This window comes from Chionomys nivalis, chromosome 11 (genome assembly GCF_950005125.1).
Source record: "Chionomys nivalis chromosome 11, mChiNiv1.1, whole genome shotgun sequence".
Lineage (NCBI taxonomy): Eukaryota > Metazoa > Chordata > Mammalia > Rodentia > Cricetidae > Chionomys > Chionomys nivalis.
Genome location: NC_080096.1, coordinates 12163256 through 12177857, shown reverse-complemented (window position 1 = coordinate 12177857; position 14602 = coordinate 12163256). Strand labels below are relative to the sequence as shown.

The following is a 14602-nucleotide window of genomic DNA, read 5'->3' as shown; positions in this document are numbered from 1 at the left end:
TTAAACCTTGCAACAGCACTGAAGAGGGTGTCATTATTATTACCCCACGTTTAAGGACAAGGACACTGAGCTGCAGAGACACCAAGTCCCATCACTGACTGAGCTTACAGTGTAAGTGATGGCAGGGTCAGGATCCAAACTCAGACCAGGTCAGTAATGGAGGGGCTCTGGCTGGCAGCAAATTTATTCTCTTCCCTCTCTGGGGAGTTGGGGAGGGTGGCAGAGGGAGACAAGAAGACAGGAAGCTGGGCTTGTGGGTAAGGCAACCATAGATGCCACTGTGCGGTATCTGGGGCCCCATTGAAGGGGATGCCAAATAAAACACAGGAAGCTGGGTTGAATTCTAGATCAACAAGTGGTTTTGTTGGGTAAATACATTCCTTTTTTTTTCCCTTCTTTTCATAAATTGGTCAAGACTGAGATACCTCTATGATCCATCCTTATAGTCAAACCCTTTCCTTCAATCCCATTTGCACCTGCAACTGACCCACCTCAGCCCCCAGTGTCTCTCCGTCCCAGTCCCCAAACTGTCCGTCTCTGCAAGGGATCTTGGGTGAATAGCTAAAACATCAGGAGATGCCTGGCATTTACTCTAAAGACAGGACTCCATCTTGTGGACAGGGAACCTGAAGCAGATGGAGACACAGGGCACACAGCCAGGAGAACACAGTCTGCCCAAAGCCAGCACAGCTCACCCGTGCCCCCGGGCCCCTGGGGTACAGTACCTACGGCAGGCTGTGCAGGAGGGCTCGAGGAAGCCATCAGAGTCCAGCTCACGCTAGCACCGTCCTCACTGCTCGCCTGTGGAAAGAAGGCCAGAGACTCGGTCAGATAACCACCACAGCAAGGGAGCCTGGCTTGGAAGTCATGCTCCGACCCAGCCCCGCTCACACTCTTCCCGGCAGCCCCAGATAAGCCCAGCCTCCACCCAGCATAAATCATTAACTTACAGAAAAACCTGCAGCTGCAAAGCAGAATAGACCCATCGCCCCAGAATCCACCACAGCCACAGTATGCCTTAGCCCACTGTCAAGGGGCCCATAAGAGCCTCTGGGCCACTGTAGAGGGTCCCTCCCACGTCCTCTAGCCCAGGCCTGGAGTCACACTTGAGTCACCAAGGTCCCCAAGCTCCAGAAACCGTATTGCCCTGGACTGGAATATCACGGACAAGTCTGGACACTTCCTCCTCATGGGGTCTCCATCACCACAGGTTCCCATGGGTCTAACGTCTCACCGGACCCCTCCTGAATCCTGCTACAAAGCTACTCTCTCTCTTCATTTCTCACTGGCCTGCCCTGTCACATTGCCCTGCTGGCAAGCAGCCACCAGCCTAGGAATACAGCTGTAGAGCTACAGGGCAAAGGGCTACAGAGAGGTATATGGCCCAGGATGGGGATAGAATCCAAATGCTCCAAGCTGGAGTAGCTTTCTGCCCAGAAGGCAGAGGCCACTCCTATCTCGTGGAGCTTACACATACAGCAGGGCCAAGCACAATGGGACGGTTCCCCAGACTCGGAGCAACCTTGCCTGGTGTCCCTTACAGAGCAGGGAGACGTACCCTGAACCTCTGACCTGGTAGCTGCCCCTCTAGATCTCCCTACAGGGAGGAACTCAGGTCTGAAGAAGGAGCAGAGAAGTCTGTCCATTCGCCTGACCCTGTCACCAGCTGGCTGGGGCCTGTTTTCCTTTTATTTCTACTAACTGACCGAATAAAAACGGAATGTTCAAAGAGGACAACAACAGCAAAAAACGGTGACAGTGACATTCATGGAGAGCCTCCTGTTCAGAGGTCACTCTAGGCCGTAACAAGTCCTGTGGAGACCGATACGTACGATGAGAAAATGAGGTCCAGAGTGTGCCTGCAACTCGCCCAAGATCACACAGTTAGGAAGGCGCAGATTCAAACCAACGACAGATATGTCTGTGCTCCTTACGGAATCTTTTTTTTTTTTTTTTTTTTTTTTGGTTTTTCGAGACAGGGTTTCTCTGTAGCTTTGGTGCCTCTCCCGGAACTAGCTCTTGTAGACCAGGCTGGCCTCGAACTCCCAGAGATCCGCCTGCCTCTGCCTCCCGAATGCTGGGATTAAAAGCATGCGCCACCACCGCCCGGCTTCCTTACGGAATCTTTATGGGGCTGGAGAAAACGGCTCAATGGTTAAGAGCGCTGATTTTGATTTTATGCATCCACATGGTAGCTCACAACTGTCTATAATTCAGTTCTAGGGGATCTGATGTCCTCTTCTGGATTCTGTGGGCACCAGGCACACACATGCACACGTATGCATGTGTGTGCTCACACATACATGTGCATACACACACACACACGCACGCACACACACACACATACAATCTCCCTTATACTCCAGGTTCCAAGCTCCCAGAAACAGCTAATGTTAGTTTCTTAAGAGATTTTATCTGGATGTGGTGACATACGCCTTTAATCCCACTACTCGGAAGGCAGAAGCAGGCAGGTCTCCATGAGTTCAAGGCCAGGCTGATCTACAGAGCAAGTTCTAGGACAGCCAGGGCTACAGAGAGAACCCCTGTCTCAAAAAACAAAACACAAAAACAAAAAATAAAAAAATGAAACAATTTCTAGAGCAATCCAACATATTCACCGGCTGCCACAAGTTTATTCTGCTGTCCCCTCCCTTACTCATGATGCTGTCTTCTAGTTCAGCCACCCCAAGTCAAGCACGTCACCATGGCTCTGCTGTTGTTCCCTGGACCACAGCCCAATGCTCTACTGCACACCCACATCTCCTGCCTCACTCCATCTCATTACCAGGGCACTGGGCATCTCCCTTCACTACCAGAGGGGGCACAAGATGCCATGTAGGAACCAGAGGGGTGAGAGCCTACCGCTGTTCAACCTCCTTACTGCTTGTCATCACTAGCATGTTATGCTGTCTGGGGTCTGAGCTTCATGCCAGGCCTGCTTCCAAAGCGTGCACAGCGTTGAATACTATCACTGAGGATCTTGGAGCATAGTCCCTGCACACATGAGACCACTGTACACCTCTCAGTCTGTTCACATGGAAGCACAGAGACCCCTGCACTGTCACTGGTTTCGGTTACATCCTTGTTGATTTCAGAACAGTGTGTGCTTTAGGAAATGGGTTTGTTTGCTTTCTGACACTGGGTATAGAACCCAGGGCCTTGTATGTGACCCCTGTTATCACTGTTATCACAGCTTGGTTTTGGTTTTGGTTTAATTCTTATTGATTTCAGAACAGTGCATGCGGAAATGGGTTTGTTTGCTTTCTGACACTGGGTATAGAACCCAGGGGCTCATGGGTGCTAGACAAGCAGTCTGCCACCATGCTACCTCCCCAGCTTGAAATAAACATTATTTTAATTATGTGTGTATGTGTCCCCAGCAATCTTCTTATCTCCCCCACCCCCACCCAAACACACACACACACAGAGTGCTAAAGTTACAGGCAAGCCCGTGGCCACATCTGGCTTTGTATGGCGGCCACATCTGGCTTTGTATGGCACCCCCATCCCCATCTCGACACACACACACACACACACACAAAGTGCTGGAGTTATAGGCAAGCCTGTGGCCACATCTGGCTTTGTATGGCACTGAAGACTTGAACTCAGGACCTCATGCTCACACAGCAAGTGCTCTGACACACTGAGCCATTTCCCAGCCCAACCTCCCTTCTCCAACAGCACACAGCAGCGCTGGACTCGCCCTAGACAGCCTTCCAATCCACTCGAAAATCATAATCGCCCGTGGCTGCACAGGCAGAAGCTGCCCCAGTCTCCTGGTGTTATGAACGAGTTGGCATTAAACATCGTCTTCCCTGCCCTGACCCCAGCTGGGTCTTGGGGAGATGAGTTCACAGCCTTCAGGGTTCATCCCTAAAAACACAAGTCTGTAAAGATAAATACCCATGAAGGGACTGATGTCACCCCATTGGCAAACTGAAGATAGGCGTACAGCCACATAGCTGTTCTGCAGGACTCCTGGTGGGTTCGACCCCTCAGCTCTCCGTTGTGAGCGCTGGGACCCAAAGGCAGGAGAACAAATGCCCATTTCACAGAAAGAAAAACAAAGGCATCATCACCCAGCCTCACAAAGATGGCTTGATAGTGACAGCAGAGACCTTCCTCTCCAGGCTCAGAATTCCCACATCCTCCCCTCCTGCTCATTCTTCGGGGCCTAAGTTGCTCTAGACAGGAATGCACGCATCAGTATGGAACAGAAACTTTTCTATAGTGTTTTCCATATAAGTCCCTCACCATCCCATCTTTTACAGAGAAGAGAGGCCAGAGAGGTTAAAGATTTGCCTGAGGTTACACAGCCAAGGGGAGCAACTGAATGAGCAGGACACAGTATGGGGCTCTGATGCCAGGCCCCTGCTACACTGCTGCCCTGGACGTCGGGATTGGACTCTGGAAGCACCTGATCCAGGCTGACTGGCATCCCTGGAAACTCCTCCGGGCAAGGACATATGTTAGTGAGTCCTGTTACACCCACAGGCCTGTGGCTGCCACTTCCCAAAGCCATTAGTCTCCAAAGGATATGGGGGCTGCCTCAAAGCTGCCCACAGCCCCTTCTACAGGCCCTAGTGGGCAACAAGAAAGACAGGGGGCACAGGCGGAACTTTCAAAGAGGAATCAGGGACACCGGTCCCTGCTAGTCGGTCTTCCTTTGGCTAACACATAAGACACAAGCTGTGACAACCAGTTTGTTTCAGAGTCCCATGTGACCACAGACAGCTCAGCTCAGCAGAGCCTGGTGTCCACACCTATAAAATGGGGATCTAGGACCTTTCCCACAGGACCTTGTGCAGGACGGCTGAGGTCAACCAGAACACACCTGTCCCCAGACAGTCATCCCACAAAGAGAGGCAGTAAATAGGTCTCTCAGGATTTCGTACCACAGGAGTCCAGGAGACCCAAACCTCAGTACTTGCAGTCCTGAGGATCTGGGGTAGCATCCCGGGGTGCTGGGATCTTTGTGGAGGCTGAGTTGGCCCCTCTCTGTATGCTCATGGCCTCTCCTCGCCTCTCGGAGCTCTGGGCTTTGCTTCTGTGCGGTGGGTGTGCACACGCCTGCCCAGAGGCCTCAAGGCCGCAATCCAGAGGAACCAACTAGAAAGTAGATGAGAATGATAGGCAGGACAAGAGCTGCTCGGCTGGGTGCCTGATGCTTATTAACTTTCCCTGAGTTATGCAAGTTCTGGAAGCTTCCACGAAGGGAGCTGTAGCTCTATGACTGCGGTGTGATGCTGTGAGGTAGGAGCCTTTCTTGTGGCGGGCTCTCATGAAGGAGAAGACGTAACAGACACCTGGAAGTGGCGGGCAGAGCACAAAGGTCCATCCAGCCATCCCAGAGCCTTTGCCACATTTCTTTTTCCTCTCGTTTTTTATTTTGGTTTTTTATTTGTTTAGAGACAAGGTCTCATATAGATAGGCCAGGCTGGCCCTCTGTAGCCGAAGCAGACTCTGAACTTCCGCTCCTCTGTGCTCACCTCCCGCGTGCTGGGATTACAGATGTGTGCACATCCAGGTCATGCCAGGCTGAGGGCTGAGCCCAGGGCTTTGCACAGGCCTGCAAGAATTGTGCACCGAACCCCAACCTCCACACCCCTGCTGTATATTAGCAGTGCAAAGAGAAAAGGGGCCGTGCAGGCAGAGCCAGGATAAAACCACAATATACAGACAGGTGATAGTGGTGCACGCCTTTAATCCCAGCACTGGGGCAGCAGAAACAGGTGGATCTCTGTGAGTTCAAGGCCAGCCTGCTCTATAGAGCAAGTTCCAGGACAGCCATAGCTACATGGAGAAAACCTATGTCAGAAGAAAAAGAAACAAACAAAGGCTGACATGCAGGCAGATGTGGTAGGATGGTCTTCCTTTTACTGTCTGTGTTGGTAGCCCTGAGCACTGAGGAGGGAAAGAAAATGCGGCCATTCACACTATGAAAACCACCCACGCTTTCTCTGGTTGGTGGTAACACTAAGGACAGAACCCAGGTCTCAGAACTTGTGGGCCACACTAATCCATCGGCATTTTCTTCTTGTTTGAGACAGGATTTTATGTAGCCCAGGTTGGCCTCAGATGTACTACCTAGCTCAGGATAACCTTAAACTTCTGACCCTCCTGCCTTCACCCCACCATGATCATCAGCACACCCTCAAAAATCAGAAATTGGCCCCAAGGTGATGCTGTCACTACTCAGAAGTGGAAACTGAGTTGAGGGAAAGGGAAGAAAGAGCCTTCCCAAGTGTGTGTAGCATAAGCCAGCCAATGGCTGCGAAGGCCGTGGCTCAAAGTAGGAATCTATAGCCAGGCGCTTCTGAGCAGAAATCTCAGCTCTGGCTGTGCCAGCCATGACAGGGAATACCTGTCCAGAACCGAGAGCTGTCCTGAGTTAAGATGTAAGAAGAAGTGTTGGACATGATCTTTCCATGACCACAAGAAATTCCACCATAGCCAGCGTGGCCACTGTTAAAATTGAGACGCCAGCCATGTGATATTTGGGTGGTGGGAATACAGATTATCCCTTCTTGCACGCACCTTTTCAAAATGAGACTGGAGAGGCAAGTGGACCCCAGAGCTGCTCCCTTTTCTGCCACATTATGCAGAACGGGGTGGAGGAATCTGCTCTTTGGGGTGGTACTCAACAGGGGGACACGGGAGAAGGTCTGGGCTCTGGAGTATGCATGGTGGCAAGATTGCACGGAGCTCCGTGACCAAACCCCAGAGAAGAAGCACCCAGCACCCTCCACAGCAGCTCACTCAGACATGACTTCCCTCCCAGCTAGTAATCCAATCAGCTGGCCCTGGTTTCCCTGGGGTTTTCCCTCCCTCGGGAGATCAAAGTCTAGGTTGGTGGTGGCCGGTTCAGCAGTTGAACTAATTTCCTAGGCAGTGTGTGTGTGTGTGTGTGTGTGTGTGTGTGTGTGTGTGTGTGTTTGTGTAACTCTCTGAGCAGCTCTCATCCCCCTTCCACACTCACAAACCCAAGGAAACACTCCCGGGGGACCCAGACTTCGGAAAGGACTGTGAATAAACCAGACTTAGAAGAACGAGGGGGGGGGGAGTAGTACTCAGGAAGGGCTGGGGAGGGGGAGGGGCAGCCCTAGTCTGCACCAGGCAGCTTCTGGCTATCCTTGAATGAGGCACAGGGAACAGGCTGTGTCCTGGGCTCCCAACTGAGGAACTCCAGCCTCAGAGGCAGTATGTCTGTCTCTTGTATGTGTGTGTGTGGGGGAGGGGGGTAGACCGGCAAGGGTGAAGAATGGAGACGTGGGTAGTAAGGAGCTTGGGCTGGATGGGACCTAAGCTCGCCCCACGGCCCACTGTCCCCCAGAGTTTCTCTAACTCCCACCTCGGGCAACCCAGTGACTATCCCACAGACTGCCCACTCTGATCAGTCCCTTCCTCATCCAGGTTCTAAGCAAGGTTAGTCCAGGTTAGCCCCTCACCTGTCCCCTCTGGTCTCAGCAGCTCCTTGCCTGTCCTGGAATTCTGCTGTGCGGGACAGTGGGAACCTGCTTCAGATCTCTGGGCCTTTGTTCGGGTTGTCTGTTCTCTCCAGATGGAATCTTCTCTCCATCAGACGCCTACTAAGCCATCAAAACCCAGTCCTACTTTCTCCATTGAGATCCTTCCCTTGATTCACCTCACACAGTGGCTTCTGGGGCCTGGCTATGGCGCTCTCTAAAAAGATCACACAGAGGTGCTGATTTGGGATATGACCAGTCCTAAGCCCAGAGGTTATTTTCGAAAGAACATGGGAACGCACACAAGGTTGGTGACACTGCCCCTATTACAGGGGTCTTGCTCACTGGCCCAGAAGCCCTGGGATGCACTTGGCTGCACTTCATGGCTGCATCAGGAACAGTAGCCAGGGTGTGGCCTACAGCAAGTGCCTATAATAGCTGCCCAACTAAATAGAGAGCATCTCCCTGCTTGAGAACAGGGGTGCAGACCTAGGGCAACTGTAGAGACAGGTGAGTTTCAGATGAATAGAGGGGAAGCTGCGCACGAAAACCCTCCCCGGGAGGACTCCACCCTGTCCAGAAACCGAGGTTGTAAAGGAAGCTGGCACTGAGCAGAAAGTGGGGTTGAGTACCAGCCAGGAGGGGGCACCACAGCTATTACGCAAAGCCTGGCCCTTGGAATCCCTCAGCACCACGGGCTACTGGGTGGAGACTCCCAAGGACCACCAGCTCAACCAAGAAAATGAGCAAAGAGAAACCACTTGTGTGAGAGGGGTGTGGACCCAGCTTCGGCTGCGCTCCAGGGGGGCAACTGAACACTAAGGGGGCTCCCATCAAAGGCGGGGATGGCACTGGGTGACTCTGCAGGTTCTTCACGAATGCCCTACCCAGGAGATCCTATTTTACGGATAGTCAGGCAAAGCCTCAGCGGGACTTCTTCCAGCTAAGGACTGGCAAGGTATCGGTCAGAAGAACCAGTGCCTGAGAGGGATGAAGGATGTCCCCAAGTCATTGAGTTTGCAAGCACTGGAAGAGAGAGCAGGGCTGTGCTTCAGCCGCCACTGTTTGAAGAAAGGACATGCAGGGGGTGGCAGAGTGGACCAAAGAGACAGCAGGGCCTGGCTCCTCCCCTTTGGGCCACTAAGGCACTGAGGCCCCAGACATTGGGTCATTCAGGTCCTGTCTCTTAACTTCCTTTCTTTGCAGGGAGCAGGGAGGGAGTCTCTCCTCCCTGAAAGTGGGCGAGGCTTAGTCAATGAAGGCAGCCTGGGAACAAAGGACGGCTTGTCACATCTCAGCGTAGGTGCCCCCACCCCACCCCACAGATCTCCTAGGCCAGTCAATGATCAAGAAAGGATGAGAGGCACCACCCCCAGGCCTCTGCGGGAAGGAGCCGCCCCACAGCCTGGCCAGAGGGGACCCTGGGGTCTGTTGCCCTGGAAACCAGAGTCAGTCCAGAGAAGCTGCTAGATCCAGCAAGTAAGGGCGCCTGGCAGCACCGGACTCAGCTCTGGGCCTCCTCTCCCCTCCCCCCTCCCAGTCCCAGACACATTAACCCTGCTGTCCCCAGGGTCCAGCCAGCCTGGGAATCAGAAACTGGCGTGCATATGAAAAGCCTCCTAGAGCCAGCACTGTTCCATCACCTTCTCTGGGGTCCCTGGGCTCCTAGCATCCTGAGCTGTGATCTGGAGAGCAGAGTTGGCTAAGCTTGAGGCTTGAGCTTGTCTCCCATCACCCCACTAGCCTGGCCCAACTCAGCTTGCCTACCTGGAAAAGGAAGCCACTCATCAGGCAATGTGACAGACTAAGAGGGGGTTCAGCCACCCTCATTTTTGTGACCACAGGTCAAGGGACTGGGCCAGGGTCACATGGGGAATGATGATCTTTGAGGCTCGATAGCCTCAGATGTCGGCAGAGGAAAGGTGGTAGGTTAGAGCCAAGGTGTCAGGGGCGGGCATCGTAACATACACGAGAGTATGGATAGGAAAGGCACAGACACATGTCCACTACATCCAGCCCCAAATGCCAGAAGCATTAAAAGTCCACACATGGCCTCAACACAGTTAAGACCATATCACATTTTTTTGAATATCCTCTTGACTCCAATTTACCTGCCCTGACCACTAGAGGGTTAACCTCACCTCTACCCTTGCACCCCAAGTCCCTCACCCTTTTGCCATTCAATAAACATTTTTCATGAGCCCAATACCTACTTCCTGTTAGCCTAGCCTGCAGAGGACCCCAGGTACGTGTCCTCAAGTGGTAGGCACATGGGGCAGGTACAGGCTCTATACTAGGAACGGCCTAGCCCAGATTTCTGACAGGCAGGCCCCTGGACAGGGGCAGAAGAGTATCGTGACCCACCTCCAGGCAGATGCCACAGGGAGGCCAAGCACCCATGGAGCGCACCGCATACAAGCTGGGCTAACTCCACTGTGTGAGTGAAATGGGTCCAAGCATACTGAGCAGTGGAGGCTCCCAGGGATGGGAAGAGGAATCAACTTGACCTGGCACCTGACCAGGCCACCAAGGGTCCTCACACTAAGAGGACCATGCAACCGCTGCTGGGAGCTGAGCACAGGCTCAGGTGGGCGCTAACCTGCCCATCATCCCTCCCTCCACACCCACAGACCTTACCACCATGGTCCAATGGCACCCCACCCAGCAGGGCAGCAAAGACCTCGGTATGGACCTAGTACAAAGCACCCACCTTTCTGGGGCCCCTCCCTGTGGCCTCCAGCCCTCCAGACCATGTGGATCATGCACAGAGACTCCAAAAGCTAAGAATTCAGGTTGGGACTGTGCTCAGTAAGGCCCAGCAGGTGAAAGTGTTGACCCTGCAGGCCTGACAGCCTGAGTCCCACCCCTGAAAGGCACACACATGCATACACATGTGCACACGCGCATATACACGCGCACACACATACACAAGAGCCAGTGGGCCTCTTGCCACCTCTCTGAGCAGGAGTACCTGCCTGTCCTGTTATTGCCTTCAATTCACATGTCAGTACATGTCAATGGAGCAGCGTGAGACACCTGTTCCTCACCTGCCCTCTGTGCTGACACCGGAATGAGATAAAACTTCGGGTGTGGAAGCAGAAGGAGTGTGTGGTGTGGAGAAGCGATGTCTCTTTGTGGTTGAGGCCATTAGCACACATCTTAGCTCTCTCTAAGGCAACGTTCCTGCCCACCGTAAAAACAGAGACTCAGCAAGCAGGGTGATTCATGCCTGTAACCCCAGCACTTGGGAGACAGGGGCAAGGTTGCCACATATTGGAAGCCAGCCTAGTCTACCTTGAAAGTTGAGGCCAACCAGGGCTACACCCCGGACCTTTGCTGGAGCTAAAATTTAACTCGAGTATTTCACCGAGCATGCACAACGTCCTGGGTTCAAATCTTAGCACCATGCAAAGCCTGGCATAAGGATGCACGCCTGTCCCAGCACTCTGGAAGGTGCAGGGTAAAGGGTCATAAGTTCAAGCTTATCCTTGACTACACAACAAGTTTAAGGTCAACCTGGGCTACATGAGACCCTGCCATGGGAAGGAGGGAGAGAGGGAGGGAAGGGAGAATGAAGAGGAGGATCCTCCCTCACCCTACGGGCATCCCACTTCTCTGCCCATCTCTACAAAAGACTCCTAAGAAGCATGGCTGGGTGCTGTCTGCAGCTCTCCTGCTCTCTCCCGCAAGGGGGTGTCTGCTCACTCCCCAGGACACCAGAAGCCCTAGAATACAAGAGCCAGTAGAGAGACCTCAACACCCCCCCCCAGCCCGCATGCTCAGTCCACACACCCCCTGCTCCCGTCCTTCATCTTCCCTTCCTCCATCTCAGCCTCCCAGTTTCCCTGCCTCCTCCACACCCCATACCCACCCCTGGTCCATTTCACACCTCAAACTTAGATCCTCCCAGTCTCAACCTCAAACCAGACAGTGTCTACCTGTTCTCTGTTCCAGTGATCTCACCCACTTTGTGGTTCCCCACCCCACCCGCTGCTGTCTCCACAGTAATGGCCCAGGTCTGACCTTCCCTTGCACACCAGCCTCTTGCCTGCTGCCTGCTAGGCACCCTTACTCCCGTTGTCATTGAAGTGTGAACCTCACTGAGTTCACACCAACCCGTGGACCAGCCCCATAGACAGTTGGCCACCTGCTCCTTCTGGTGGCCAGCTCCCTTGACAGCCCACAACAGAAGTTCTGCTCCCGCCGGTGCCTGGGGGCCAAGTCCAGTCCCCTGTCCTATTAGTTCACAACCTCACTGTCTTTCTTTGAGGCATGCCCAGGGCCTGAGCATGTCTCACCACCTGGCCCAAACCATGAGCATCACTAACCTGGACTGTTATTATAACCCTATGGGTCTCCCACAGCTCCCTCCTCCCTGTGCTTCTGTGCTCAGCATGGGAGCCACAGTAATCCTGTTTGGAACCCTCACAAGTTCCTGCCACATCTTGACTCATGAGGCGTTCACCTCCTCCCTGCTTCCACTTCTACCTCTCCTCCACAGCTCACCCCACTCAAGTCAGGGCTACCGTGAAGTTCCCTAAACAGCAACGCACATGTCTACCTCAGGGCCCCAGCCCTTGTTCTTCCCTCTGCCTAGATTGTTCTTCCTGTGTGGATCCACCTGGCTATCTCCGTCGCTATCTCCTCTGCTCCGAGGTCATCCTATGAGCATGGCCCCCTGCAAACGGCTCATAATGTGGCCCTCATCCCTACGTCCCCTCCCTTCACTACTTCATGACATCTTTGCTATAGATGTTGGGCCTCTTCCTCACAGAGGCCAGAGGAGGACATTGGAGCTCCTGGCACTGGAGCTCTGAACTATGAGAAGCCTGGTGTGTACGCTGGAAACTGAATCGGGGTCCTCCGCAAGCCCAGACTGGCCTCGAACTTGCTACGTTGCCAGGATGACCTTAAACTTCTGATCCCCCCCTGCCTCTACCTCCCAAGTGCTGGAATTATAGGTTTGGGCCCCCATATCTGGTTTATGAGGTTCTGCGGATTGGACCCAGGGTTCTGCACATGCCAGGTAAGCCAGCATTCGGCTAATTTAGCTAATCCTCACACCTTAGGTGTGTGCTCTATCACTTCCTCCTTCCTAGCCAGTGGCTGCCACAGAGGCAGGGCATGCTGGACCGTTGTCACACTCTAGCCACAGTTCCGGGAACACAGTCTGGCACCCAGAGGGGCTAGAGGGACCCAGTGAGTGAGGGATGGACGGAAGGAAGGAAAGTCTAAGGAAACTCCTAAAAGACACCTGGCTGCAGAGACTGACGGCTGGACTAGAAGTGCAGTTCGGGGGGGGGGGGGGGGGTGGAATGTTGCAGGTCCAAAAGCTAATTATCTTATCTTGGGCTAAGAGTGGTCCTCTAAAAACAATCAATCATCCCTTGGTTCCTAGGTTAGAATTAACATCTGTGGCAATAGATAAAACATTTTGCTATCTATTGACCAAGCAGATCACTGGCTTCTGCCAATCCAAAAGCTAAGAATGTCCTCAGATAGCATCTTGAGCCTATAGGAAACTCTTTGAACCCGCCTCTCTGATGATGCACCCACCAATGCGTTTTCAGCTCGCCTTGGTTTGTGACTTTCTCTGCTCTGTAAAACTACAAAAATTTCATAAAACTGCTTCCGCACTAGGACATGGAATTTGGGATAACTCTCTGTTCCCAGGCTATGGTCACTCAAAACAGCTCCAGAATAAACTATCTCTTATTCCCTTTAAGATGAGAGCTGCAGGTTCTACAGAAGGGAGGGAGGGAGGGAGGGAGGGAGGGAGGGAGGGAGGGAGGGAGGGAGGGATGGAGGAAGGACAGAAAGTCTCCTTTGCCCCAGGTCAGCTTCCTGAAGGAGAAGGTAGGCACAGGGCATCCATTCTTAGGCTAGGCCTCCTCTTGCCTTGGCCTGAACCCACACATTTCATCTGAGAGAACCTCTCAAGAACCCTCACCATTCCCTAGGCTGTGCAAGAGGCAGCACCCCAAAACTAGTGTGGAAAGAGATCTAAGGCCCTCTCTGGGGAGTGATCAGGAGAGAAGGGTGGGGCTGGGTGGAGAAAGACTTGGGCTATTTTTAAAAACTCGCTCCCAAAACACCACATTCTTCCTTTGGTGAGTCAGAAGCATGTGGTCCAGTGAGGAGGCCAGGACCCTGGAGTACCGCGGTTGCCACCATCAGCGCTGTGGGCAGCAGTCACAGGAGGGAAAGTGGAGACCGGGACACTCAGCTTTCCAGGGAAGAGACGAAGCTGGGCTTGGAAAGTGAAAGGCCCTCTGAAGCCCCCAGGAAGCTATCTAGCTCTAATCTAGAGCTTCAGGCTCCAGCTCCCGTCCTCTCAGGGTGGGAGCCTTCAACTCTGACCCCAGTGAGCACTCAACAGGAAATCGCCTCTGTAAAACTCAGTTAAAAACTACTTAGCTCACCCACCCAAGGCAGGGTGACCTGGGAGGAGAGTCTGCCGCCTCCAGAAGGTCAAGTCTAAGGCACTCAGAGAGCCTGGGGACCACCTGGCTCAGGAGAGCCCTGGTTGAACTCTCAGACATGTAAACCCATGGCCTGATGGAGCTTTCCTTCCTGGAGAACTCTGCGTGGGCTTCAGCGGTCCTCAGCCTCTCTGGAGGGAGGTGGAGGAAGCCTGGACACTCCGACCCTGCTCCAAACCAGACTATACCTGGCATCTCCGTTCTATAGAGGAAACTGAGGCTTAGAGCCATCCAAAGTCAAGCTTATCAGCACCTACTCTACAACTAAACCTGGCTGTCTACTTCCAATGTCCAGAGTTCGCGGGAGCTGGCAAGACGCCCCAAGATCTGGCCAGCATTTTCCCCAGTCCTCCTTACACTTGATTACAAGAAAAGATACTGTCTGCCTACCCAGGGTGTGGAAGGGGTCAGGGAGGCTGGGTTGGGGTGTCAAGGACAGAAGGCCTTTAACCCTGACAAGGCTGTGCCCTGAATCCTGCTGTCTTGGGGTGGAGTCAAGTCCATGACCTTGGCCCAGGCGGGGAACTACCCCTCTTTCACAATCGACTGTGACCGGATGGACTAGCAGTGACTATCCAGAGGCGCGCTTCACAAGGCTGCCTACACCCTAGTTGATGCTCCCTGCTCTCCCCGGCCCAGTTTCCCTCCTCTCTA

The 14602-nt window shown here is 53.3% G+C and overlaps 1 protein-coding gene across 5 annotated transcripts in view; it reads right to left on the bottom strand.

Moving 5' to 3' along the window:
- Arhgef10l (Rho guanine nucleotide exchange factor 10 like) overlaps positions 1–14602 on the bottom strand; it is a 123884-nt gene that overhangs the window by 91652 nt on the left and 17630 nt on the right. For all 5 annotated transcript variants that reach the window (XM_057784345.1, XM_057784346.1, XM_057784347.1 and 2 more), the window contains exon 2: positions 726–801. In XM_057784345.1, coding sequence (XP_057640328.1) covers positions 726–762 — 37 coding nt within the window. In that variant the 5' untranslated portion in view covers positions 763–801. The remainder of the gene's footprint in view (positions 1–725; positions 802–14602) is intronic.